We start from the raw sequence: 27,649 nt of genomic DNA, 5'->3' as shown, positions 1-27,649 counted from the left end.
AACTGTTCCAAAACATATAAAACCATCCTTTTCGTTTCTTTTGGCTTTACGTGATGCGATCTTTCGAATTTTTTACATTGTGAGAGAGAGAGAGAGAGAGAGAGAGAGAGAGATTGTGTGTGTTAATGTATATATGCTTGCATTCGAAATAGACCCTTATTGCGAGCAAAACATTATGGGTCCTTTCGAAGAAACCGTAGCTTCGTTTTTAGGGATTCAGTGTTTAGCCGCAATAAAGGTCCGCTTTATTGCACCATTAAAAGCATATGAAATGTATATAGCTTTTATATTCAGGAGGGAAAAATTTCCCTGAATTTAACCCGTTTAGTGGCGAAAAAGAACTTGTTACTCTTTTTTTACGACGATAAGCGGGCAGAAATTTGCCATTTTTCTCCCGTTCCTTATCGTTGTCGAAAGTACTCATATTTATTTTCATTTTTTTTCCGGCGGGGAGATTTTAGCCATAACTTCATTTATGACCAGTAAGTTTTTTTTTTTTTGACGTGTATTCCATCACTTTCACTCCCCCTCCCCCTTCGCCCCCTTCCCATTTCTCTGTCTCCTTTCCTCCCTTCTGCCCGTTCGTTTTCCTCCCCTAGGCGATGGTGCTACAGCTTAATATAGTTCCCTCATGCTAAAAGGATTTTAAGCTATAAAATCAGGAGCCAGCGCGGTTACCGAGAGTGATTCCCAGGTGGACTGTAAAATGCAGACTCAATCGGAAACCCACAGATTTTGATTTTGATAAAAGTGAAAAAAGGGAGAAGGGTTATTACGGGAAGCGACAATCAGGACCGCCCCGCCCCCTCCCTCCGTCGTCCCCCTGTCAAACTCTTTCGCTGATGTTTGATATTGATGCAGTGGATTATTGGTGTGGGTCAGAGAATACACTTTGTACGCTTTACTTGGTCTTTTGTTTCGCTGCCATCTCCATGATTTTTAGATCTAAACCTCTGTTATTCTACCCTTGGCATAAATCCGCGTCAGGTTGGCTGGGGGATTTGTTTTGTTGTAGCATCGTTTTATTCCCTATAACGATGGTTTTTGTCACTTTTGATTTTGTTATTAGTTAAACTACGAGAATAAAATGACAGCGTTATCTTGAGCAGAGGAACCTGTCAAGCATCTATTGCAGTAGCAACCCCTCCTTAGAAATCTTATAGCGCCAGAGGCATAAAGATTCGAGGTGTTATTATTTCTAAGGTATTATATATCGAGTAAAACAAGTTTTCTCTATTCGTGTCATCATCATTTAGGTATTTCCTGTTGCACACTTCTTGGGAGCATGATATAACTTTATTTGATTTGTGGAAGAATGTTGTCGACAGAGGGGTACTGTCATTCCTAAGAATTGTTAGTAGGTTAGTTTTGAATTTAATCTGCTGGATTAGCGATGAAATAATGTGGGAAGGGATAAACTTACTGGCTCAATTTTCATACATATAAGTAATTAAAAGTCAGATAGGGTTTTCTCTCACAAGAGTTACTGTGTGCGTAGATTTGATTAGTATGAACTAGGGATTTATGCGAGAGAGACAAATGGTTATCTGTTTATCAGAGGGCAATTGACAGGTAATATTTTGGGAGCTGTAATCCAGTGTTTTGCACGACTACAGATTGTTCCGTGTTGCAAGTAATCAGCAACTCTGATACATCCCAGCACTGGCATCGCGAAAGCGAGAGAGAGAGAGAGAGAGAGAGAGAGAGAGAGAGAGAGAGAGAGAGAGAGAGAGCAGACAAGGAGACGAATACATCACAACCCTCTGGCAGACACAACAACCCATAAACCCGAGTCGTGAAATAGCCATAAACCGCCAACCCTTTATGAACCGCTCAGCAGCGCCCAGTCCTCCGACGGATCGAAGGAGTGCGTTTATGAGGTGCAGGTGCGACTTAGCTACTATGTTCCCTATGGAAGGGACAGAATTACATGATCTGGATCCACTGGCAGGGGAAGTTGACCAACCGCAGGTCGTATGCACTGTTCTGATTAATATGGGGTCCATTTCATTCGGGGTAGGTGTCTTATTGCACAGATGTTGCGCGTTCAGTGTATGCTTTACCTAGTTTGTGTTGAGTTTAAGTTGGGGTCTCATGAATTTCCATATTATCCAGTTGTTTGTTTAATTGCTTGGACCTTGTAGTGATACTGAGATCGCGAATTTTTAAGTGTTTTCATCAGTTCTTTCTCCTTGGACATTTAAACTCTAGAAAGCACCCCCTTCCTCTGTGTTTTCAGTCACATTTTGCAGTACAGTAACCAAATTGATTTTGTTCTCTTGGTTACCGTTATGCAAAGGATATATTTGCGAATACAAATATATCTGCGAGATACAAACACAGGTCAATCACTGCAACAAGACGCTGACATTTAAGATATGCCCTCTTGGTTAAAGACCTACCCAAACCCTTCAGTCAGTTGCGTACAAATTAGTAACAGGTTTCCCTTGAGCCACACAAAAGCTGGAAGGGAATTGGGGGTGGAAAGAGAGAGAGAGAGAGAGAGAGAGAGAGAGAGAGAGAGAGAGAGAGAGAGAGAGAGAGAGCAGTAGTAGACACATCGCAAGCTAAGAATTGTTTTTTTTTTTTTTTTTTTACTTGAACCAACCTTAATTTTCATAAACTATTACGTACCCACAAATCAATTTTTGCGACATTAATTCATTTCCCGTAACAGGGTGTGACTCCCAAGAATAGACGAGGATGACTGAATCATGGATGAACTCCTGTGCACCGAACTTCCACCGTGCACTTGCGTATACCCATACCGTCAAAACTGACAGTAAAATAAGTGTCGATACGGGACGTAACGTACCGTACAAAAGCTTCGACGAGCTTATTTTATTTATTAAGGATTTTTTGTAAATATTTTGCACAGTGTTCTATGGTTAGAAGGCTGTTGGTCTGACCACACTCAGGGTAAAAAATAAGGCTTCTTATGGCATTTTTTTTTGGGGGGGGCCCAGGTGGGCTTAGAATTAGTTAGTTGTGTTACTCTCCTAAAATGTAAAGATATAATTTTTTTTTTAGATATTAGGATTTTGCCTGAAAGCAGTTGCGTGCTTGATACTTCTTATACTACATAACAAGTTCCAAGACCCGTGCAGCTCAAAGATATGGCTCATTCCCATCGGCCAGTGGGAATGAAATCGAGCGGTGGAGGGTAACCGAAAGCTCCTGCAGTCTCGCGTAATGTTTTTCCATAAACAAGGGCGCTTTTTACCCCTTCCTTACTGGCTATCGGAAGTGGTTCTCCCAACACACTTTCCAAATCTCTCTGCTCTTTTTATGAGGACGCATCACCACGATCTGTACGAAACCATTTCGTTCTCAGGGTGAATTTCTTGAAGGGCCTTCTCGGAAAATGTAGAAAGTTACGTTTAATGAAGATTTTCCAAAGTTTTTTTAATAACTATAAGCTTTATTTTTTTTTTAGAATATTTTGTTCAATCTATTCTTCACAATTTTTTTTTTTTTTTTTTGGCCCCGTAGTGCATTCCTGTCTCTTAACTGATTGTGTTCCTTCCAGTTTTAAAGGAAAAAAATTGAGTGTTAAATAAATAAAATATCTAAAATGTACAAAGATAATGTTCGATCATCCTCGTTATAAGTTTCGTACGCAAGTCACAAAGATCCATTATATTTTTGATGTTTTCCCCCCATTCCTTTTATGATCGCATCAGGTGATCGCCGCAGAGAAAATAAGCTGGAATCGGAATAAAAAAAAATCTCAAATAAATAATATTTTATAGATCAGCGGGAGCGGGCCGAGAGGAAATGGCCATTGTCCCTCAGGAATCGAGAGCCGCGATATGGAGACCGATTTGGCGCGTTATTTCTCCACTTTTGGCGCGTTTTCTCTACTCTTTTGGCGCGTTTTCTCTCCACTTTTGGCCCTTCGCTCCCGAACCCCAATTTTGCCTCGCATATGCCTTTTTATGATTGGCTCTCTCGGAGCAACACTAAAGGGCGGGAAATCGTAAACCCATTTTATTTTCAGATTTTCGGGGTTTTAAAGAGCAGGGACACAGTAAACGGTGATTGCCTGGCCCTTATCGTCTCGTGGATTAACTGTGGCGACGATTGGAAAGGAAGAGGCTCAAAATACAACAGACAAATACTGGAAGGGTGGACAAACGCCCTTAATGGACGGAAACTCAGAAGTGTGCAGACACTTGCACACGCACACCCCTTCATGTATGTATGAGGAGACACGCGTACCTTTATTCATCCACGCACTCCTTCCCAGTCCGAAAATACACCGCGAGAAGTTTAATCTATCAGGATATGAAGGTCGGAGATGACGTAAGCAGTCCAAGTGAAATTTACTGTTTTTTTTTTTCTTTATCCCTTTTGGAATGTTGTTTACACTCTTCGTCAGATTCTACAGAGATATTCGTCTAGCAACTGCATTGTGAAATTTTTTCAACATATTAATTAAGTTACACTATGAAGGCATCTGTAATTAAATCGGTGCTCAAATGGTTTAAGGTATCGCATGAATTTATCAAGAATCTCTCTCTCTCCTTTTAGTCTCTTTGCAAGTACTGATACAGTAGTTCCAAACTGTAGTATATTTATTTCTAAGATAGTAGAACTAATAGGTTCTGTAGGTGTAACGGAACTCAGTTTTTACAACAATGTGTTGCAGCGATGTGTCTCACAGAAATGTCCGGCAGAACAGGCGCTGGAACTGTCTCTCTAAACTGTGGTGTGGTGGTTTTGATTCCCCCGAGGGCAAGCGGACAGGGCACTCGTTTATTTAACTGCTGCACTCCTGTTTTGTACCGTTAAACTGAAAGGACAGTGACTAACCCGAAGCGGACATTTTAAAAGAGAAATTTTTTTTTTAGGAAATTAGGGTTACACTCATGGGGTACAGTTTCATTGGAGTACAGTTTCATGATAATATGAAGTTGCAGTATTACTGTATTATGTATGAATGTTTTTCTCACTAATTTTGACACGTTATTATATAAGATATGCATTGTAGTACACCATTGAATCATGGCATGCTTAGTCCAGAGCAATACAGTCGCAAGTCGGTTCATTAGTGAGTTATAAAACAAAATAAGGATGTTAACATTGAATTTTTGCGAATAACGTTAACGACTATTTCTTCTAGATTAGGCTGCCTGCGTTGCATGAATAGTCATGGAAAGTGTTTGCACTTGTTATATACGAGACGTGTTTCCCATTCCATTGCTCTAATGCAAAGAATCTCTCTCTCTCTCTCTCTCTCTCTCTCTCTCTCTCTCTCTCTCTCTCTCTCTCTCTCTCTCTCTCTCTGTCCGTGCCTTTTCCTTCCGCCACTGGATAAAACGAAGTTTCATTCTCTCTCTTTTATACGTTGATTTTTCGCGTTCATTAATAAAATTTACTCTTGTTTGCGGATTTATTTTTACGGAAGTCATGGGTTCGTTTTACGAGTGTTTTATTCCGTCATAAAAAAACGGCGGAGGGGCAGTAATGTAAGGGTTGTGGAAGAGGAGGACAAGGAAAATGAGGAGGGATGGAACGGAGAGAGGGATTTCGGGGGAAAAAAATAAAATAAAATAAAACCGACCAAAGAATTAGGTTGGAGATGATAGATTTCAATTGTTCAAGAGAGAGAGATAAGATACAGAACCATGATTGCAAAACACATACACAAACATTTCAGTTATGCAAAGATTTCAAAGATTTTATTATAAAGCGTTACAGGCCCTTTCGGGACATGAGAGTACATTTAAGAAATACGTAAATTACAAGATATATATGCAATATATCAAGATGACGAACAAAGGCAACATAACTTAATTCAAATGCCTTTCAATGTTTAAAAAGTTTTTAAAAAAGTCAAGGATTAACAGTGCATTTGTGCCTACATAAACTTTAACAATGAATGAAAGGTAAACAAAGCAGCAGAAATAACGAAGAGAAAGAGAGAGAGAGAGAGAGAGAGAGAGAGAGAGAGAGAGAGAGAGAGAGAGAGAGAGAGAGAAAGAGATTTATCATACCCAGAGAAGCACAAGAGAAATATACAATCACAGTTAGGTAACACACGCGAATATTTCACAAACTTGCCAAATCATAAAAACGCACCCTCAAATGCACAGATAAATAAGTACAGAACACGGGTGAAACAGAAGCCTTCTTGAACAAAGAACAAGTTAAACCTAAACCAAGGGACGTGGAAGTTATACTTCAAAGGAATACACAGACACACAAACAAACACACATACATCTCCCTTCGTCCTCCATCTTAGATGTCTCTCTCGGGAATTGTTTACGGAGCCGTTTCCACGGTAACGAGGAACTATCCCGCGTAGAGGAGCATCACGTGAATTTAATTAAAACGAGCGGGCGGTAAACCGGCTGAAACGAGGTTTCTTATAAGAAAACCGTATGCATCATGTTTAGTGTGTTAGTTGATGGATTGGATTAGTTAATTACACAAGAAGTCTTACGTGTATTTCAATATTAAATGATGAACAAAGTTCTCTTGTTTTAACAGCCTTGGTTTCGGAATGCTCTCCAGCAATTTGCTAATGAAGTTCTCTCTCTCTCTCTCTCTCTCTCTCTCTCTCTCTCTCTCTCTCTCTCTCTCTCTCTCTATATATATATATATATATATATATATATATATATATATATATATATATATATATATATATATATACAGTATATATATATATATATATATATATATATATATATATATATATATATATATATATATATATATATATATATATATATATATATATATATATATATATATATATATATATATATATGTATATATATATATATAGATATATAGATAGATATATATATATATGATATATATAGATATAGATATATATGTATATATATGTACAGGTATATATGTAGGATATAATTTATATATTATTATATATATATATATATATATTATAAATATCTTTTAATGGAAATATATATAATTTATTAGGGGTAACCCGCTCCCTGTATGTCACTGTTTTATCGTAATTTTCATGAATAAACTAAGGGTAGAATCGGATGGAAATTATATATTTGTGCTTCAAACATATCATAAATGTTTGCTTTATGTATTGATATAATTTGGTATTTGTGCGTAAAATTATTTTGCTTCTTGATTGCAGTTCATGGCAAATCATTTCAATGATATCATTTAGTGCAAACCAGCTACATATGTTAGTATGTTTTTTTCACATTTTCCGATAAAATTGGTCTATTTCGTTTGTCTCTAAATCGAGAGAAGAAATTAGGGAGAGATATCTTGTTTTATTTTTAAATTTCCAGTAGTTTTGACATATTGTTCGTCAGCTTTTCAGTCACTGAATTGATTTGTCATTTAATTATTATAATGAACTGAAAGACGCCATTTGTCATTGATGCGTTTGTATAGTGTTGTACCTCCCTATGATTAATAGATTTCCACTTCTGTGTTATGTAATGGAAGTACCAGGCATGATCATAACTCATGTATTGCATATAAAGTGGCTATGCTTTGCTGGTATAATTAAACGGATAATCCAATGACGCCTCGGTCTATATTGGGCACACTTGTTCCTCTGTTACTCATAACTGAGTGGGGGAAAATGTAGCCCTATTCATTTCCCCCTTACCTTAGCTTTCCATTAAACGAGCAAAGCATTGGGAAAACTAAAAAAACAACTAACGAAATCAACGTACTTTCAACAAAAGCTGCCTCTTAAAAGCATCATCCCTTGAAACGAAAGCCACCGTGGATTAATCATAATCGCATCCTGTGAGAGAGACAGAGATCTTGACTTGCAATGAGAGAGAATCCTACAATAGCAATGCTCGTCGCCTGAGTAGGGTCTCCTTGGGACTCTTGAAAAGCGTCTTGTTATGTCGAATTGCCTATAACAGGCCCGAGTAATGGAGGCCTTGGTGTAGTTAATCTCGACCTTAGAATGGGCGCCGCGGGGATCATCTTTATGATTTATTATGAGGATTTGGTGCTTTCAGCAGAGATGAAGGAAACTTGGATTAATCTGGAGTCTGTACGGAGGTTTATGAAAAGACAGTAGACGGTTCCCTAGTGTTTTCTTAAATTCATAAAAAAAGAAATAAAAGAAATATAATTTAAACTCTATCATCTATATATATATATATATATATTATATATATATACATATATATATATATATATATATATATATATATATAATATATGTGTATGTATATATATACATGTGTGTGTGTAGGGGGGGGGCGGTGGAATAACTATTGACTGAAGGGTAAATTAAAGGAGCAGCAGATTAGAAGTTTTGTTTTTGTACTTTCAAAACTTCAGCTTTGAAGATAAGATAAAGTGCTGGATTTTGTAGAAGTGCGCCTTAGCACTGGAAAAAAAGATAAAAAAAAAAAAACAGTGCCGATAAAGCATAATGAAACGTGGAAAGGCGCGGACATCCTGGATGGACGTGGATGAAGTTACTTCATTTTTAGAGTGCAGGGAACCACAGTTATAAGAGAGTACTGTGAGTCTTCAGCCACCCTAAAGATAATAAAATTTGTCACCCCGAGGGTCCAAGGAAGCTGGAACCAGGGGAGTTTGCGTATTTGAATTTGGAAGAGGCGTGAAAGCCTCCTCCAAATTCAAAGTAGCTGAAGACAGAAGATTCATGGAGAAGCATCCTGGCCTGTGAACTCTGGAGACTCACTCTGGAGAAGCATCCTGGTCTGAGACTCTCTCTAGAGAAGCATCCCTACATGTAACTCTGGAGACTCTTTGGAGAAGCATCCTGGACTGAGACACTCTCTGGAGAAGCATCCTGACATGTAACTCTGAGACTCTCTAGAGAAGCACCCAGGCCTGTGAACTCTGAAGATTCTCTCTGCAGAAGCATCCAGGCCTGTGAAATTTGAAGACTCTCTGTAGAAGCATCCTGGCCTGTGAACTCTGGAAACTCTCTCTGGAGAAGCACCCAGACCTGTGAACTTTGGAGACACTCTCTGAAGAAGCACCCAGGCCTGTGAACCCTGGAGACTCTCTGGAGAAGCATCCAGACCTGTGAACTCTGGAGACTCTCTCTGGAGAAGCATCTAGGCCTGTGAACTCTGGAGACTCTCTGGAGAAGCAAACAGGCCTGTGAACTCTAGAGACTCTCTTTTGAGAAGCAACCAGGCCTGTGAACTCTGGAGACTCTCTGGAGAAGCATTCAGGCCTGTGAACTCTGGAGACTCTCTTTGGAGAAGCACCCTGGCTTGTGTACTTTGCAGACTCTCTCTCTGCAGAAGCACCTGTGCCTGTGAACTCTGGAGACTCTTTCTGGAGAAGTGCCCAGGCCTGTGATTCTGGAGACTCTCTCTGGAGAGGCATCCTGGCCTTTGAACTGTGGAGATTCTCTCTATAGAAGCACTCAGGCCTGTGAATTCTAGAGACTGCCTGGAGAAGCATCCATGCATGTGAACTCTGGAGATTCTTTGGAGAAGCAACCAGACCTGTGAACTTTGGAGACTCTCTGGAGAAGCAACCAGACCTGTGAACTTTGGAGACTCTCTGGAGAAGTACCCAGACCTGTGAACTTTGCAGACTCTTTGTCTCTGCAGAGGTGTCCATGCTTGTGTACTCTAGAGACTCTCGCTGTGAAGCTTCCTGGCCTGTGAACTCTGGAGAATCTCTCTGGAGAAGCACCCAGGTTTGTGAAATTTGGAGACTCTCTTGAGAAGCATCCAAGCCCGTGAACTTTGGAGAATCTCTGGAGAAGCAACCAGACCCGTGAATTTTGGAGACTATCTCTCTGCAGAAGTGCCCATGCCTCTTAACTCTAGACACTCTCTCTCTCTGGAGAAGAACCAAGGCCTGTGAACTTTGAAGAATCTCTGGAGAAGCAACCAGACTTGTGAACTTTGGAGACTCTCTGGAGCAGCAACCAGACTTGTGAACTTTGGAGACACTCTGGAAAAGCAACGAGACCTGTGAACTTTGGAGACTCTCTGGAGAAGCATCCAGCCCTGTGAACTTTGGAGACTCTCTCTCTGCAGAAGTTCTTATGCCTGTGAACTCTAGAGACTTTCTCTGGAGAAGCACCTAGGCCTGAAAACTTTGGAGGCGTTCTCTGGAGAAGCACACAGACCTGTGAACTCTGTAGACTCTCTTTGGAGAATCACTCTGGCCTGTAGAACCTGGACTAGTACCCTGGGCTCAGAGTACAAACACCTACTGCTATGTAGGTTGACACCTCTTTAGGTTAAAGACTAAATCCACAGTCGACATTTGTAGCCCTGCTCTGGAGGTGCACCAGAAATAATTACCAGCAGGATGATGGATAAGGTTAAAGCGCTGAGTTCTTTGTCTTTTAAGCTTCAGCCCAGGGCAGTTGGCTGATGACTGATTAAAAACCAATAGTCAATGGCTGGGTTATTAGGCCTAGTCAGCTAGAAGCTGCATTCTGCAAGAAACTGGCTATATTTCTATCTTTTAATGTATTTAGTCAGTGAATACTCCTTATATATATATATATATATATATATATATATATATATATATATATATATATATATATATATATATATATATATATATATATATATATATATATATTTATATATATATATATATATATATATATATATATATATATATATTTATATATACTGACAGTAAATATACTAAGTCGACATCCTGGAGGTAAGTGATCGACTACTCATGTCGTTCTTCAACCAACAGGTTACGTATATTTAACTGAGCCTGAAAAAGACTATATATATATATATATATATATATATATATATATATATATATATATATATATATATATATATATATTATTATACACAGGCACACATACACACACACACACACACATATATATATATATATATATATATATATATATATATATATATATATATATATATATATGTATATATATATATATATATATGTATATATATATATATATATATATATATATATATATATATATATATATATATATATATATATATATATATATATATATATATATATATTTATTTATTTACATTACCCTGTCCGTGCAGCTTTTTTCCCCTTCGGTTTATTCCGAGATGCTATTCACGTAGCCTTGTCTTTTTTTCGGTCATATTTTTTCCCTGAGGAATTCCTTAAGATTTATGTGGGACGTATTCAACCTTATGTTGGATATTGTTCTTATATCTAGGAAGGCTCTTCACGCTTTGAGCTTCGTGATATATCACAGGCATTCATCTCAAATTGGTGCTGAATGTCACTACACTGTGTAAAGTTGACAAATCGCTGTGATTATGTTCTGATAAAAGTGGCAGTTGCTATATTGCGCACTTGTTGAAAGGTCTTCCCACTCTTTTTATTTTTAAATAGTTCTCGATAACCCGGTGCCTCATCTACTAGCTTTTACGTGTAATATAAAATTTACGTCATCGAATATTGTCAACGGGATAAGATCGATCGTCCTTCAGAAATGTTTTTATTTTGTTTTGTTACAGTATCTAGATTTTTTTTTCATCCCTTAGTAGGATGTTTGTAATCAATCTTTGTGTGTGTGTGCTTTTTATTTATGGGTGAGAGTGCTTCCTTCTTTGTTCAGGTTGGCATTACAGTTCATTTTAACCCCTTTTGCAAATGTCCTAAGCGAACTTGAAGTTCCATATTATATCTACTAGCTGAAACCTAGTGGTCTCGTTTTTCGCATATTTATTTTCCTCTCTCTATGCCTGATACATGCTAATTGAATGCTCTTGACATTGTTTGTCGTTTGGAGTATGGAATATGGAATTTGGAAAATATAATCTAGGCCAAAGGCCAAGCACTGGGACCTAGGAGGTCATTCAGCGCTGGAAAGGAAATTTAGAGTAGGTAGGTTTGAAAGGCGTAACAGGAGGAAAGCCTCGCAGTTGCACTATGAAACAATTGTTAGGAGAGGATGGATAGCAAGAATGGAAGACAGGTAATGTGAATGGAGGTACAGTAAAAGGAACGAAAGGTGTTGCAGGCAGGGGTCGAAGGGGTGCTGCAAAGAACCTTTAGTGATGCCTACAGTGCACCCCGTGAGGTGCACTGACGGCACTACCTCTCTGCGGGGGTTTGTCGTGTGTGTTCTTAACATTGTAACTTTTCATGAAATGACAGCCTTGTGAAGGTCAGCCTTAAATATGATATTGTCTTTTTGTGTATCGATTTTTCAAACAATTGTTGTTTTGACCATTTGATGTTACAGTTAAAACCTTTTAATTACACATTAACATTGGTCTGGTAAAACTAAGGTATACTTAACTTAACTTGCCGTTACCTCTGAGATGCTTCCTTTGCTTTGCATTAGTGTTTGAAGATTCAGACGAACGTTATATCGTATCTTTGTGAATGAAACTACTGCTGTATAGCTGGTTTGACGTTAAAGCGAAAAAGCTATAATTGGTAAAAATTTATTTCCTGTAGCTCATTATTTTTCCATGCACTATTTGGGATTCTGTTGTCACATATAATTACTGCTTTTATCCAAACTTTGCACTTGATTTTCGAGGTATCATCATCATAGTTCAAAAGGAAAAACACAAATTTGATCAAAACCTAGGTTAACATTCCCACAGAGTAAAAATCCATAAACTGCTGGGAATTATCATTTCAACAGCTTTAAAACATCCTTCAGTTTCTCTAGTTGTATGACAAAAGCGCAGTGACATCAAGTCGAAATTCAGATAATTTTTGCTTTGAAATCCCGGAAATTCTCGCCTTTGGAATAAAAGTTGTAGAACTGTGTGAATCGGTGTATATTTGCTGGTCATTCATTAATATGTCTAGAAAAAGATGGGGAAATATATCCACAACAAATAATTTTATTTTTTTCCCGCTTTTGAAAATATGCACTGAATGCCTCGGTACAAAAATATACTCATTTATAATTTAACATATTCCGTTATACATTTTTCATCTCTCTCTTTCGGCCAAAAAGGATAAGAAACAAAATAAGTAAAAAACTTGTTTATCTTTATTTCAAAATTTCAGTACCAAATATATATATGAAGGGCCTTATGAAACGTTCACAAAATCTGGAAAGATGATTTTCCTTAATGCTAAAATGATTCGTAGATCTAAGAATAATTTTGGAGATGATCAATGAGCTGACATTTAGAAGCACATATTGTCATTATGTGCCTCATTTTCTTATTCTTATTCTTACGGCTACTTCCCACTTCTTAGATTACAAAAGGAAGTGATTTCCTACTGAGCAGAAGACAATGTACAGAAGTTGAGTCAAACACTGAGAAAAGCAATACAGATCCCTATTCTTGGCAGTGAAGATATAGCCTATCACTTTATTATACATAGGACGAACATGTACAAACGTTGGCTGGAAGGAAATACACTGTGTATAAGTGTATAAAGTATTTACATCATGAAAGTGGAGTACACAGAAGGCAAAATAATATCTATTTTTTATTCAGTAGAGGGCTTCTAATCCTTCGAACCAAAGATGAAGCAGACATTATTTTAGTTAAGAAATAAAACACAACACAAGGACAACGTACAACTGTTGCAAAACATATAAACGAAAATACGCAGAATAACACTAAAAATGACGCCAAATAAAAATATATATATATATATATATATATATATATATATATATATATATATATATATATATATATATATATATATATATATATATATATATATATATATATATATATATATATATATATATATATATATATATATATATATATATATATATATATATATATATATATATATATATATATGTATATAGTGTATACATATATATAATATATACATATATATATATGTAGTGTCAAAAATGTGAAAAGAGTATAATAATACTGACATGACTAGCATATTCATAATGTGAGAAAATAAACCTTAAACGTAGAGATTACAACTCTTAGCACTAACAATTAAGAAGTTGTCTCCAGAGAAGTGGCTGTACGAGACATCCATTCAGAGACAACGCAAAACAATAAGAATAATGGAGATCATTTTGAGAGCTGGTAACAAAACAGAAACAAAAACTGGAAGGGGTTTATAGAGAGTAGTATTGCCAGATGAGACCGGATCACCTTCAAAAGAGCCTATACAATTTTTTAGTCTATTTACATCCGTAAGGTAATGCATGCAGGACAGAAGTAACGGCCATCTCTACCAAGCTTGAAGATCTGGCAATAATGACGCCATTGTTGCTCGAAGCTGTATTATGTTGCATATATACATACGAGAAGCAGTTAAGGACCACAATTTAACTTATTTTGAAGGAGTGTGAAAAACAGAAATATTCCAAGAATGGCAAACATTACAGTACATATATATATGATATATACATACATACATATATATATATATATATATATATATATATATATATATATATATATATATATATATATATATATATATATATATATATATACATACATACACAGTAATTATTCTTTTAGAGAAAGAATAAAGAAAATATAGTATATGCTTTTACTGCAAAGAGTATAAATTTCTAGAAAGATATAATTACCGCTTAGTTTTTAAGTATAAAGCCGAAAAAGAAGTAACTGCACATTAAAAGCCATATTAATATCACGTTAAACAGCTTTGATGATTGTGGCGGATACATTAGATCATTACTGAAAGAGGAACTCAAAAACAATGATTATTTCTAGCGTTAGTGATATACTTGGAGATTTTATGCCTTTTCCTATAATTGGCAGACTTGTTAGACTCATTTCACGTATTCAATAAGAAATAATCCTCTTTCGCTGTGTAGACCTAATCTATCAAGTTGTCAAGTTTCCACTATTAAATTAACAAACTAAGATGCTTATGAGTCTACGTTCATACTTATTTACAGAGTAATATAGATTCAACTGAAACTTACATTTATCGAATGGGGGTTTCTCAAACGAATCCGATTAGGAATTAAACTCTAACTATTTCGCATTTATGATTCAATTACGAGATCGGAAGCCTTAATGCAGAATTGATACGGAAACCAATTCGTTTCGGAAAACTCCCCGTTCGCATCAAGTTCTTACAACCTTAAAAATATAAGAGTAATACTAACAATGAAAGGTGTATGTATATGTATATGTATATGTATACATATTTATGTATATATATATATATATATATATATATATATATATATATATATGTATGTATATATATATATATATATATATATATATATATATATATTTGTGTATATATATATATATATATATATATATATATATATATATATATATATATATATATATATATATATATATATATATATATATATATATGCAAACACACACCTCTGTGAAAGACCGGTAGTCCACATGATAAAAAACTGAGATCCATCGATTGCATGATATAAAGCTAAACCAAGTCTTTGCGAGCCTACAGTGAGATGTAGCCTCAACAAATTCCCTACAGCGAAAAAACTACAGATACGGAAAGTTGAAAAGTTGGAAGAAATTTAGTACTTGCATCAGTGCATCAATAATTAATTGTAACAATAAAGAAAATTACTTTTTACAGGAATTATTTTTAGGTCTCCTGTCGCGTTCTCGCTGTATGTAACTTTTGTGACTAGTTTGGAAAAATCTCGGACATTTTTGATGACTGGTTTCGTTGGATGGTGATTTGAGTATTGAACAGAATATTTGTCGAAAGGCCGGGAAAATTAAATGTTTTGGAAGCATGATAATGAAGCTAATGAATATTTTACAGTACGTTTCCTTTACAGTGAAAGACAGAAGGGTAGTGAAAGTGAATGTTCACATTCATCATTCATGTAGCATATAAACAGTAATGTTTTTACAACCCTCTTCCTCAAACCAAAGAAACTAAAATAAATATTTTTTTAAGTAAATACATCAGCATGCAAAACTGATTTTAATCCGTAATTGGACATTACCTTATTAACAGTAATGAGATCATCGGAATCTCCAAAATACCAGTACCCCAAGAAAGTGTCCTTTTTTATTCTTTAGAATTCCCCTGGAGTCTGGTGCCCCCATCTCCTAAGCATCTCTGACATCTTATTCCCTAAAATCCAAAATCTAGAAGCCCTCACCCCCCTGAGAATCTTTGGAGTATCCATCCCCTTAAATAATCTCGGATATTCCAGTCGTCGGTGAATCTCCAAATTTCATCCATTGTAAATGGACGGATTGGAAATTTCCCTTTGGTTGAGGTTTCCCGATTGAATGGAAGAGGACAGGACGGCGGTCACATCCCACGAGTGTCACTGGAGCTTACGAATGAGTCTCCACCAGACAAGAAACATGATGGAGACAGTGACGCACTGCGTCAAAGCCTCTGGAATCGTCAGCCTGAGTTCCATCTCCTGTTCTCGCTTGCCATTCACCTGATAAGAGAAAGAACGACAATTGTTGAATGTAGAAAAGTTTTTGCTATGTTCAGCTGGTCTTCTGCCTACAAGGTCTTTTTCTTGCTGAGTAAGCATTATTTATGATAAGCAAACACACCCACCATAAAAAAAATCCTTCCTTAGCTACAGAATGAATGAATCATCTATTTAAAGTTAGGTGTATTCTTAAATAATAATCATTCCAGGATATAGCATTACACACTCATCAGTTGTATAAATAATTCTTTCATTATATGATGCGTTTATTTAGTGCTTTATGAAATGCCAAACTTCCGTGAGACCTTTGGATTATATCCTTACCTTGGCGTTCTCAACCCCGAATTGGTCAGCAATCTTCCGGAGGTCACAACCAACAGCACACAACTTCCGGTATTCGGAGACCTCGGCAACTGCCCCCTTCTTTATGTCGACCTCTTTTTGGAGGGCTTCCTGGCAGAGATCAGGGGGCGATCTGAGAAGTCTTGGCAGTTTCCATGTCAGTTCGGGAATATCAGGATGGCAGCCATTGTCAGCATTTGAGCTTAAAGGATGATTGGCCTCATGAAGTAATGAACTGGACACATGATGCCCATTAGAGTTGCTGTTCTTTTCCTCTTGCGTTCTACTGATCGTGAGCTGTACAGGAGTCAAACTCTCCCTGTCACCTCCAGCCTCCGGTCTGAAGCAATCTTGAGTTTGGGAGCGGGCCTTTTCGTGGAACACGAAAGAGGAGGACAGTGCCCTCCTGAGGGGTGACGGAGGGGGCGTGTTGCTTTGGACGACGTCCGGCAATAGCGACCAACCTAGAAATAACATTTTATTGGGTTTTAATTTTGACATTCTTCATTTCATTACACTTCAAAATCTTATCTTTACACCTGCGTAGAGAAATGTCATTTAAAGAGGGAAGTTAAGTTAGAAATTTGGACAAAAACAGTCAAAAAGGGCGCAAATTAGATAGTGAGAACCAGCTTTTTTGAATTAATACCGTATCGAAATTGTTCAGTAACTTTTGACAAAATAAAAGGACAGTGAAAATTGCAAAATTAGCAAAGTCACGCGTCTTTGCCCAGGTAGTATCAATCATGAATTTGAGTTAACCTTCAGTACTGACAAATTGTTCCCTGACACCGAAAAGGTCAAGAATCATTTACACCTAAAAAAATTGAGGTGCATTACACTTTATCACACTTATCATATAAGCTTATGAAAATTGCAGACAGGATAATTAATCTCTATCAATACACATAAATACCAAACCAGTTTCATCGATGTGCTTTGACAAGGCCATAACCGCGAATCAATACCAAACGCACTTTTTTTTCACGATGACAAAACCACCTGATGAGAAGCATTACCTACTCAGTGGCAGATGCGCTCGACGGGAAGAGAGGTGAAGGGTCAACAGTTCTCGAGATTGAATTACGGTGTTTAAGCGACAGAAACTCGTGGCGAAAGAGAACCACGAGTCGCTGATAGGTTGATTACTCTGCTTTGCGACACGCAAGTTTAGTTACAGTCTCCATGTCACAGTCAGCGGTTATTATGTCATATGAGATTTGTTGGGGCTGGTGTCTCTTCATTTTATCGTTGACTTCAGTCTTCCTTCTTAGCTAGCTAGCTAGCTATCTACACAGATATACACATGCACAATATATATATATATATATATATATATATATATATATATATATATATATATATATATATATATATATATATATATATATATATATATTATAATCTCGCTTCATAAGCATATACAAGACTTCGGTTTAACTTGAACACACCGCAATAACAAAGAAAACTTGTGGTTATAAGTTTTTTTTCATTTATTCCTTAAATTTTACATAAAAATAAAAAAAATAAGACAATTACTCGAAAAGCTTTAGTTTTTCTTCATAGAATGATGAATGGATCAATATACATGCATTAAAAGGAAAAATATGATATTTGTGAGAAAACAGTTCTGTAACATGGCTGGTACACGAGATAATCATTCATTACTTGTAACAGTATATCTGTTTGACTTATTTGATAAATCACAAACAAATTCAAATTGAACAAATGGGCATTTGTGCACAATGAACGGCGAACTTGTCCAGCAGTACGAGAGCAAATAAGTCTACGGTATCAACACGTATGATTTCATTTATGATCATTTCGCTGAAACTTCCTGAAACACTGTCATATTTTCTTCAACTTACCACTGGTGGTCCTTGAATCCTGCGTCCACATGCCAGAAGACGTGCATGTAAATGAATCACCAAAGAAAGAGGCCTCAGATTCGTTGAATTCACTCGTGTAGCCGAATGGCACTGCAATTGCGTTCACTATGAGTTCTAACATTGTTACGAACTGGAGGGCGCGAGTCAGGTAGCGCAAGTATACTTATCCCGACAAGCCACTTCTTCTTCGGGTAACATCCTCCGAGAAACTGATTTCCTGCCAGTGTGCAGTCCAGTAACAGGTTGTAAATTAAGGAACAAGTGCGCGCGCACTTCACTACTTGCCTCTAGCCACGCCTCTGGAAAAGAAGTTGTAGAACTTTAAGATTTGAGTCTGTTTGTCGAAAATGCAGAAGTTGCTCGCTCCCGTCTTTCAGCGTATGCAGTGTACAACATTTTAAATAAAAAATTCGGCCCCAGAGCTAGATGCTTTACTGAGAAAATTTAACTTTAAAGAGCTCAATGGCATCAGGTTGTGTGGGAGGAGCTTAGAGTTCAGCGATAGCCAATGGTAAAGCCGTAGTCCACGTGTGCTGGATTTTGGCGGGCAAACAGTAAACAGACTTGTGAGAGAAGTTGGGTCAGGCGACGTAATACTTACTCACCAAACCCTCGCTATCCCAACCCCCTTTGTAAAGAAAACATATGATTAGATACAAATGCTTTTAACGAATATAAACATTTTGTTTGATGTGAGTTTTGTTTTATTTTCTTGTACTATTACAGGACATCGCAACGACTAATGTAACAGGGCCCTGTAAATGGTACACGAGTAAGAGTGCGGGCGCAGGTCATAGTCCTCAACTTGAACATTCAAGTTCTACTTATGCCTTGAGGCTAACGTCTCGACGCGTGGCCTGTTCTCTCTCTCTCTCTCTCTCTCTCTCTCTCTCTCTCTCTCTCTCTCTCTCTCTCCTCCTATTTTACATTTGATTTTAATGACCCAAGAATCAAACGAATGGAAGAATCTAAGTGATGTGAAATTCTTGGTGAAAAGAAATGAACACCAAAGGTATCTTTTACTCTGGAAACTGAAATCATTGATGTGTCAAAAAGAAATATATAACAATGATCATAAAAGTCTGTCAGATGTCAGTTCTGTTTTCTTCCGTCTGTTCTACAGTATACTCAGACATCTGAATAACGAACTTAAATGCGATGCATTTCAGCACTAAAAATGCACTCCCCTGAATGTCTGCTAGGACCAGCTCTTGGGTTCTTTTCGCGATTTCTTGACCCTTTTTAATTTCATAACGTAAGAAAGACTCGAGGTAGGGTCATCAGCACTGGAGATGTGGTTACATGTATAGGTAAGAACTGGTGGACGGCAGGAAGGGAGGGAAGACAGGAGGAGGGGGGGGAGGAGAAGGGAATGGAGGGTGACTTTGCCTGGGTCGCTGGAAGGGGATAAGTACCTCCTAAGCTCTCTCTCTCTCTCTCTCTCTCTCTCTCTCTCTCTCTCTCTCTCAACCTTCTTAATTCACCAGCACCGTTCCCATTGTCCTCTACCAGTGAGACTGCACCTGCTCGGACGAAGGTCCAGGTATATTTTGACGGTCTGTATAATAGGATTAAGAGATAATCTAAGGGGATTATGGTCTAGCAGTGGACACCACCCAGCCGTTTTTATTGTACTCTGACCTGTTAGTCTTACATTATTGCGAACTGTTCAGATTGGACGAATTCGCCAAAAACACCACGAGGTGAACGTCTTTGATTAGTTCATGCAGTCTCTCTCTCTCTCTCTCTCTCTCTCTCTCTCTCTCTCTCTCTCTCTCAGTTCAGCGTGCACCTGCATCGACGATTACTTTTGCTCTATATACGTCGAGCATTTGTGGGTCTTTCTAATGGGTTCATTTGGAACCACTTTTCATTCGAAATTTCACAGACAGACTCCGAAGTTCGGTACATTAATAACTTTCAATATCAGCAGTTTCTTAAATAGATAGATGAACTGATTAATACTTGAACCATTTATCATGTTACGCTTTAACTGGATTTCCAAAACTCTTAGGGTAATGTACGTAAGATCTTGAATGAGCTGAAGTAACTAATGATCACATAAACTTGAAGTATAAGGTCTGGGCTTTCGATATACTAGTTATCCACGTGCGATATATATGTTTATCTTTAATATTTGTAGCTATTGTTACAGAGAGGACTTTTTATTAACCAGTTAATGATTTACTAAATGTTCATTACCAAACAGCGTCGATTTAGTGACTCACGGCATGACAATTTTGATCGAGCAACACGTGGCCATTCGATGACATTTCAGTCTGTCATATTTTTACCAGTTCTCTCTCTCTCTCTCTCTCTCTCTCTCTCTCTCTCTCTCTCTCTCTCTCTCTGTGTGTGTGTGTGTGTGTTTTTTTTCCCACGGTTAGTCATAGCCCTGGAAAAATGATGACAGTCACTTGTGGTAAACAGTCGTACACCTGTCGCTAACCATTAGTTTCCTCCTCTTGGCTTGTTGATAGGAACATCCTTCTGTGACTCAGGCCTACTTTCAAGGATGGATCCTATACAGAGATGGAATCTATCCTATTTGCAAGTATGGATCTTATCCTGTTTTCAAGGATCGATCATATCCTACTTTCAAGATGGACCCTCTTTTATTTTCAATGATGGATCCTATCCTATTTTCAAGGATTGATGTATTTTCAGGGATGGATCATATCCTAATTCCAAGGATGGATCCTCTTCTATTTTCAAGGGTGGATCTTATCCTATTTTCAAGGGTGGACCTTATCCTATTTTCAAGGATGGGTCCCATCCTATTTTCAAGGGTGGATCTATTTTCAAGGATAGACCCTCTCCTATTTTCAAGGTTAGATTTATTTTCAATGATGTATCCTATCCCATTTTCAAGAATGGATCTACTTTCAAGGACAGATCCTATCCTATTTTCAAGGATGGATCCTATCCCATTTTCAATGATGGATCCTATCCTATTTTCAAGGATGGATTATATCCTATTTCCAAGGATGGATCCTCTCCTATTTTCAAGGATGGATCATATCATATTTCCAAGGTTGGATCCTCTCCTATTTTCAAGGATGGATCTTATCCTATTTTCAAGGATGGATCCTATCCTATTTTCAAGGATGGATCCTCTCCTATTTTCAAGGAAGGATCCTTTCCTATTTTCAAGGATGGATCCTCTCCTATTTTCAAGGATGGATCATCTCCTATTTTCAAAGATGAATCCTCTCTGTTTTCAAGGATGGATCATATCCTATTTCCAAGGATGGATCCTCTCCTATTTTCAAGGATAGATGCTCCCCTATTTTCAAGGGTGGATATATTTTCATGGATAGACCCTCTCCTATTTTCAAGTGTGGATCTATTTGCAAGGATGAATCCTCTCCTATTTTCAAGGATGGATCCTATCCCATTTTCAATGATGGATCCTATCATATTTTCAAGTATGGATCCTATCCTATTTTCAAGTATGGATCCTATCCTATTTATATTGATGGATCCTATCATATTTTCAAGGATGGATCCTCTCCTATTTTCAAGGAAGGATCCTATCCTATTTTCAAGGATGGACCCTCTCCTATTTTCAAGGATGGATCCTCTCCTATTTTCAGGATGTGATGGACCCTCTCCTATTTTCAAGGATGGACCCTCTCCTATTTTCAAGGATGTGTCCGGAGCGGATGGAAGCTATCCTATTTTCAATGATGGACCCTCACCTATTTTCAAACGTGGGCCCTATCCTATTTTCAAAGGTGGATCCTATCCTATTTTAAAGGATCGATCTTATCCTATTTTCAAGGATGGACCCTCTCCTATTTTCAAGGATGGATCCTCTCCTATTTTCAGGGGTGGATTCTATCCTGTTTTCAAGGATGAATCCTATCCAGTTTTCAAGGATGGATCCTATCCTATTTTCAAGGATGGATCCTCTCCTATTTTCAAGGATGGATCCTATTGTGTTTCCAAGGATGGACCCTCTCCTATTTTCAAGTATGGATCCTATCCTATTTTCAAGGATGGATCCTATCCTGTTGTCAAGGTTGGATCCTATCATATTTTCAAGGACAGATCCTCTGAGACCCTTTAAGACAGGGTGAGGATAAGGATTTACAAAGGTCACAAAACTGCGTTTTGCAGCTGTAAAGGTTTGGCTTTGGCTGCAGTTTCTTGCCCACTGCTCTTGCCTCAGGCACATCAAGCTCCGGCGGCAATGTTATGCTCTCTCTCTCTCTCTCTCTCTCTCTCTCTCTCTCTCTCTCTCTCTCTCTCTCTCTCTCTCTCTCTCTCTCTCTCTCTCTCCATATAAACTTTATTTACATATACTTTTGGACAGTTGTTGAGGACATTTGTATATTATGTGTTTTTTAATGTATATGTGTATATATATATATATATATATATATATATATATATATATATATATATATATATATATATATATATATTAAATAGTCACGAGGACAGTGATACAATGTAGTGCAAGATCTTTCGCTTTTACATTTGCTGGAAAATGCTGTAACGCTAAGGTGAAAGATGTGATATAATGTTCCTCTTGGCCATGTACTCACTGTTTATATTTTTTTATCATGATATCCCGTGATAGAATATATATATATATATATATATATATATATATATATATATATATATATATATATATATATATATATATATACACACACACACACACACACACACAGTATACATTGTCACGAAGTGATCAAGTACCTGGTTAGTACACAACTATTAAATCCAAAAATTTACCTCACTTCAGCCATATACCTGAAACCTCATAACAATAATACTATGACTGAACACTCTAAATGTAACAATGATCCCTGGAAACTTGCTTATCACTTGGAAAATCAATCTAAGTTTATCAGGTTATGAGTGAAGTAATAACTGTTAAGCAATAAATATACTAGAGGGGAAAGGGCATCACTCCATCAAACAACTATAATTGTTTCCTTGGTCTTCATTCACATTCATATAGGAGAAGAGCACAAAACATGTCTGTCACTTACCTTGTGCATACATAAATAACCCTATTCACTGGTGATCAAAATGAAACACTGAGCTTTTAAAACTAAATACAAAAATTTATTTTAACTTCAAAAGTTATAATTAGAATTCACAATCTGAAAAAATCTACTGTTACTTGAGAACAACACAAGATTTAGTTAATTTTTAAACAAGATTAATTCAAAAAATTTAATTTATCAAGAAATTATGTTAACTAAGCAAAATTCAAACTATAAAGATTTACTCCAAATTTAAACAAGAAATCTTAACAAATGAACATCAAAACAAGTATTTATTGTTAAAGTATCAACACATCTAAAGTGCTTAAATCAGTGTTAAATCACCAACGCAAAACTTTTGTGTAACACTATGAAATTGTAAACACAAGAACACACAAAAGAAATATAAAAACAAGAACATATAAAAATGTACAAAAGTTTATCAGCATTAATTTCACTAAGGCAAAATCTGTTTAAAGATTATATCTACCTTTTTAAAAGATTACATCCACCTTTTTAAAAGATTACATCCACCTTTTTACCATGGTAAAAAGTAACTAAATACCACTTTACCTTATACAAATTTCTGCACACCATTACACAGCTCCTTTTTCCTTTTTGCGGTAGCAGTAACACTTTTACCTAAGGCCTGTTACTGTAAACTCTCTCTTATATCAGATTCTACCAAGGGAGCATTAAATATTATTAACAATTTACAAAACTTATATGTTTGGGAGAGTGACCACAATCTTACAGTCTTCTACATGAAGAGGGGATATGAGAGAGAGAGAGAGAGAGAGAGAGAGAGAGAGAGAGAGAGAGAGAGAGAGAGAGAGAGAGAGACCACCCTGTGTTTACCAAATCTCTATCTGAACTAACTGTTATTACCAAAATTCTTCTATGAGGTTAAACCTGGGTTGCCAGTTAGGCATTTCTATGAAGTGGTCACCCTGGAAGAAACAGGAATAAAATGAGTTTCTTCCCTGGGAAAGAAAGGGAAAAACACAGTTTCTTCCCCTGAAGAGGGAAAAAAGATAGGGAAATCATTCTCTGGCTCAGAGAACTACACAGGCCTGCCTCTTATCTGGATGATTGACAATTTCCTGTTTGAACACTTGTATAAACACATAGGCTTCTGGATCAGGCAGTTTATCTGAACCTGTCATCCCACATCTCTTCAGCTAATAGAGTATTTCTTGTCTTAACACTTGTGTAAACAATAAACTTTTAAACTGGCCATGGTTATCAAACTTGTCATCTCATCTCCCTTTAACTGACAACATAGTGGCTTTTAGAGTTCCTCTCACATGCAGCATTTCCTGTGGTCACCCACCTGATTAAACATTCAGGCCTACAGGAAGAGGTATCTTAGCTTATCACACAACCAGCCAACCCTTTTAAAACTTGACACTTAGCCTCTCCCATAAACACTATTTTCAAAGTTATTACAGTCAATATATGACAAATACAAGAGAAAATATATAAGGATTGCACAAAAACATACATACAGTACTACAAAATCACCTTGTTATATTTCACAACGCATGAGAAATATAAAAGAAAGTACATCAAAAAATACAAAAAACATATTACTTTTATAGGATACACACATCTTAAGACATATCATTATAATATATATTTATATCTATATAATTCATATTTATATGTTAATATATTTTCTTGATGTTGCCTTGTAATATGTATATCCTCCTATAATTTTGACATATTTACTTTTTTTTATGTTTTATGTGTAATGATAATGATTGTTGAAGTGTTGTATCTAGTTTAGCATCAGATCTCAAAAGAACTAATGATTAAGTAACTTAATAGCATAATTTAGAACTGATAATACAATTTTAATAGTAACATAGTTTAGAATGAATAATATCTTTATTGATAAAAGCATAGTATATGAACACGTGTGTCCAGCAAAGACTTGTTTCATTTTGATTGTCATCACATGAGAGATGAGAGAACGCTTTGTTTTGGGTCGTGATGACAGGTTTGGATAACAAATGCCGATTCGTCCCATACGAGCTCAAGACGAGTGATTTCACGTTGTTACATGTTCGAGTCATGTACGCCACTTTGAGAGAAAAAATATGTGTCTTGATCAGTTACACCATGTTTTGTAAGATTATATTCAAAACGTTTTGCTGGGATGACGTAACTTTCCTTCTAGAAGTTTCTCCATTGTATCTTGCACCCAAAATGCTTTAATGACATTATGTAATTGTTTCACGTGTTACTGGAATTCTAAAATCTGTTTCATTCTGATTTCTGAGACCAGATAGTTTGGTTCCTCTCTCTCTCTCTCGTTCTTAAAAAGAGATTACTTTTAACGTAGTGTTTGGTGGTCACGTAAAGTTATTTAGTTTGTAACGGCACCTGGTAAAAAGTGTGTTTTGTGGTAACGCAGCTGCAGCAAGAGATTTTACAGAGGTTTTCACAAGTTTGTGTAAGGTAACGTGAATTTTACTTATTAATACCATGGTATGATAAGTTAGGAAATTTTGACCGAGTGAAATCATTATTGATAAATCTTATGTGTATTTTGTGTGTTTTTCTGTTTGCAGTTTCTTCATATTTTCACATTTGTTTTATGTTTGTGATGTAACATTTATTTACGTAGCATTTTAAATATTTCTTGGTAATTTAACATTGCATACTTGATTTAATATTTCATTTATTAAGATTTTCTTTTCAAATCTTGAGTAATTCTTGATAGTTTAAATTTTGCTTGATTAATTTAAATTCCTGATAAAGTTTTTGTGAATTAGTTTTGTTTCATAATTTAATTCAAGAATTAATTGAGTGTTGTATTATTTTCAAGTAATAATAAATTTTTCAGATTGTGAATTCTAATTAATGGTGAATTCTAATTATAAACTTTGAATTTAAAAATAAATTTTTGTATTTAACGTTTTTAGAAAAACAGTGTTTCATTTATTGATCACCAGTGAGTAGGATTGATTGTGTGTGCATAAGGCAAAGTGATAAACATGTTTTGTTCTTTTAGTTTTGCTAAAGTAAATTAAGACTAGGGAAACAGTTAGAGTTTTTGATGGAGTGATGTCCTTCTACTCTAGAATATTTCTAGTTTAATTTTTGATATCTCACACATATTCTGATAGACTTAGTTTGATTTTCCAAGTGATTGATAAATAAGTTTTTTCTTAAGGGATCACTGTTACCTTTAGAGTACTCAGTCGTAATAATTTAATGTTATGAGAGTTCAGGTATCTGGCTGAAGTGAGGTATATTTTTGAATTTTGAGATTAGTTGTGTAATAAACAGGTACTTGATACACATCGTGACAATATATATATATATATATATATATATATATATATATATATATATATATATATATATATATATATATATATATATATATATATTATGTATATGTATGTATATATATCCTGTGTATATATATATGTATATACAGTATATGTATATATATATATATATATATATATATATATATATGTATATATAATCATATATATAGTTATATATAGATAGATATATAGATACATAAATATATATATATTTACATATACTGTATATATAATATATACTATATATATATATATATATATATATATATATATATATATATATATATATATATATATATATATATATATATAATACATACATACATACATATATATATATATATATATATATATATATATATAGATATATATATATACATAAATATAATCTATATATATAGATTATATATAGATAGATATATAGATACATAAATACTGATATATTTACATATACTGTATATACACAATATATACTGTATATATATATATATATATATATTGTATATATATACATATATACATACATACATACATACATATATATATATATATATATATTAATTTATTTGACTTTGACACATACATCGTCACATTTTTACATTTATCAGCATTAAGCTACAATCATCGTTTAATGTCTAATTTCCTCAGCCTGGGGAATAGCACCTAGGCCTAAGGGGAATTAATAAATGGTAAGCGATTTGCCACGAGGGAGGCTCGAACTC

At 35.8% G+C, this 27,649-nt stretch overlaps 1 protein-coding gene across 1 annotated transcript; it reads right to left on the bottom strand.

Moving 5' to 3' along the window:
- Positions 1 to 15,280: 15,280 nt before the first annotated feature.
- Positions 15,281 to 18,835, bottom strand: LOC136838362 (uncharacterized). Its single transcript, XM_067103271.1, has 3 exons — positions 18,557 to 18,835; positions 16,671 to 17,152; positions 15,281 to 16,346 (listed from the first exon to the last, which is right to left on the bottom strand). Exons 1-3 carry the CDS (start codon positions 18,696 to 18,698, stop codon positions 16,224 to 16,226), a joined length of 747 nt encoding a protein of 248 aa, XP_066959372.1. The 5' UTR covers positions 18,699 to 18,835; the 3' UTR covers positions 15,281 to 16,223.
- Between the last annotated feature and the right edge of the window lie 8,814 nt (positions 18,836 to 27,649).

Source organism: Macrobrachium rosenbergii, chromosome 4, assembly GCF_040412425.1.
Source record: "Macrobrachium rosenbergii isolate ZJJX-2024 chromosome 4, ASM4041242v1, whole genome shotgun sequence".
NCBI lineage: Eukaryota > Metazoa > Arthropoda > Malacostraca > Decapoda > Palaemonidae > Macrobrachium > Macrobrachium rosenbergii.
Note: the sequence above shows the minus strand (reverse complement) of the source record. Positions and strands in the feature narration are given on the sequence as shown.

What these genes read in the sequence shown, in the direction of transcription:
- LOC136838362 (XM_067103271.1), bottom strand. Translation starts at nt 18,698, where the DNA reads ATGTTAGAACTCATAGTGAACGCAATTGCAGTGCCATTCGGCTACACG. An exon ending in GGATTCAAGGACCACCAGTG is followed by an intron (nt 17,153 to 18,556) that starts GTAAGTTGAAGA and finishes TGTTATTTCTAG; the next exon opens with GTTGGTCGCTATTGCCGGAC. An exon ending in TCGGGGTTGAGAACGCCAAG is followed by an intron (nt 16,347 to 16,670) that starts GTAAGGATATAA and finishes TTCTCTTATCAG; the next exon opens with GTGAATGGCAAGCGAGAACA.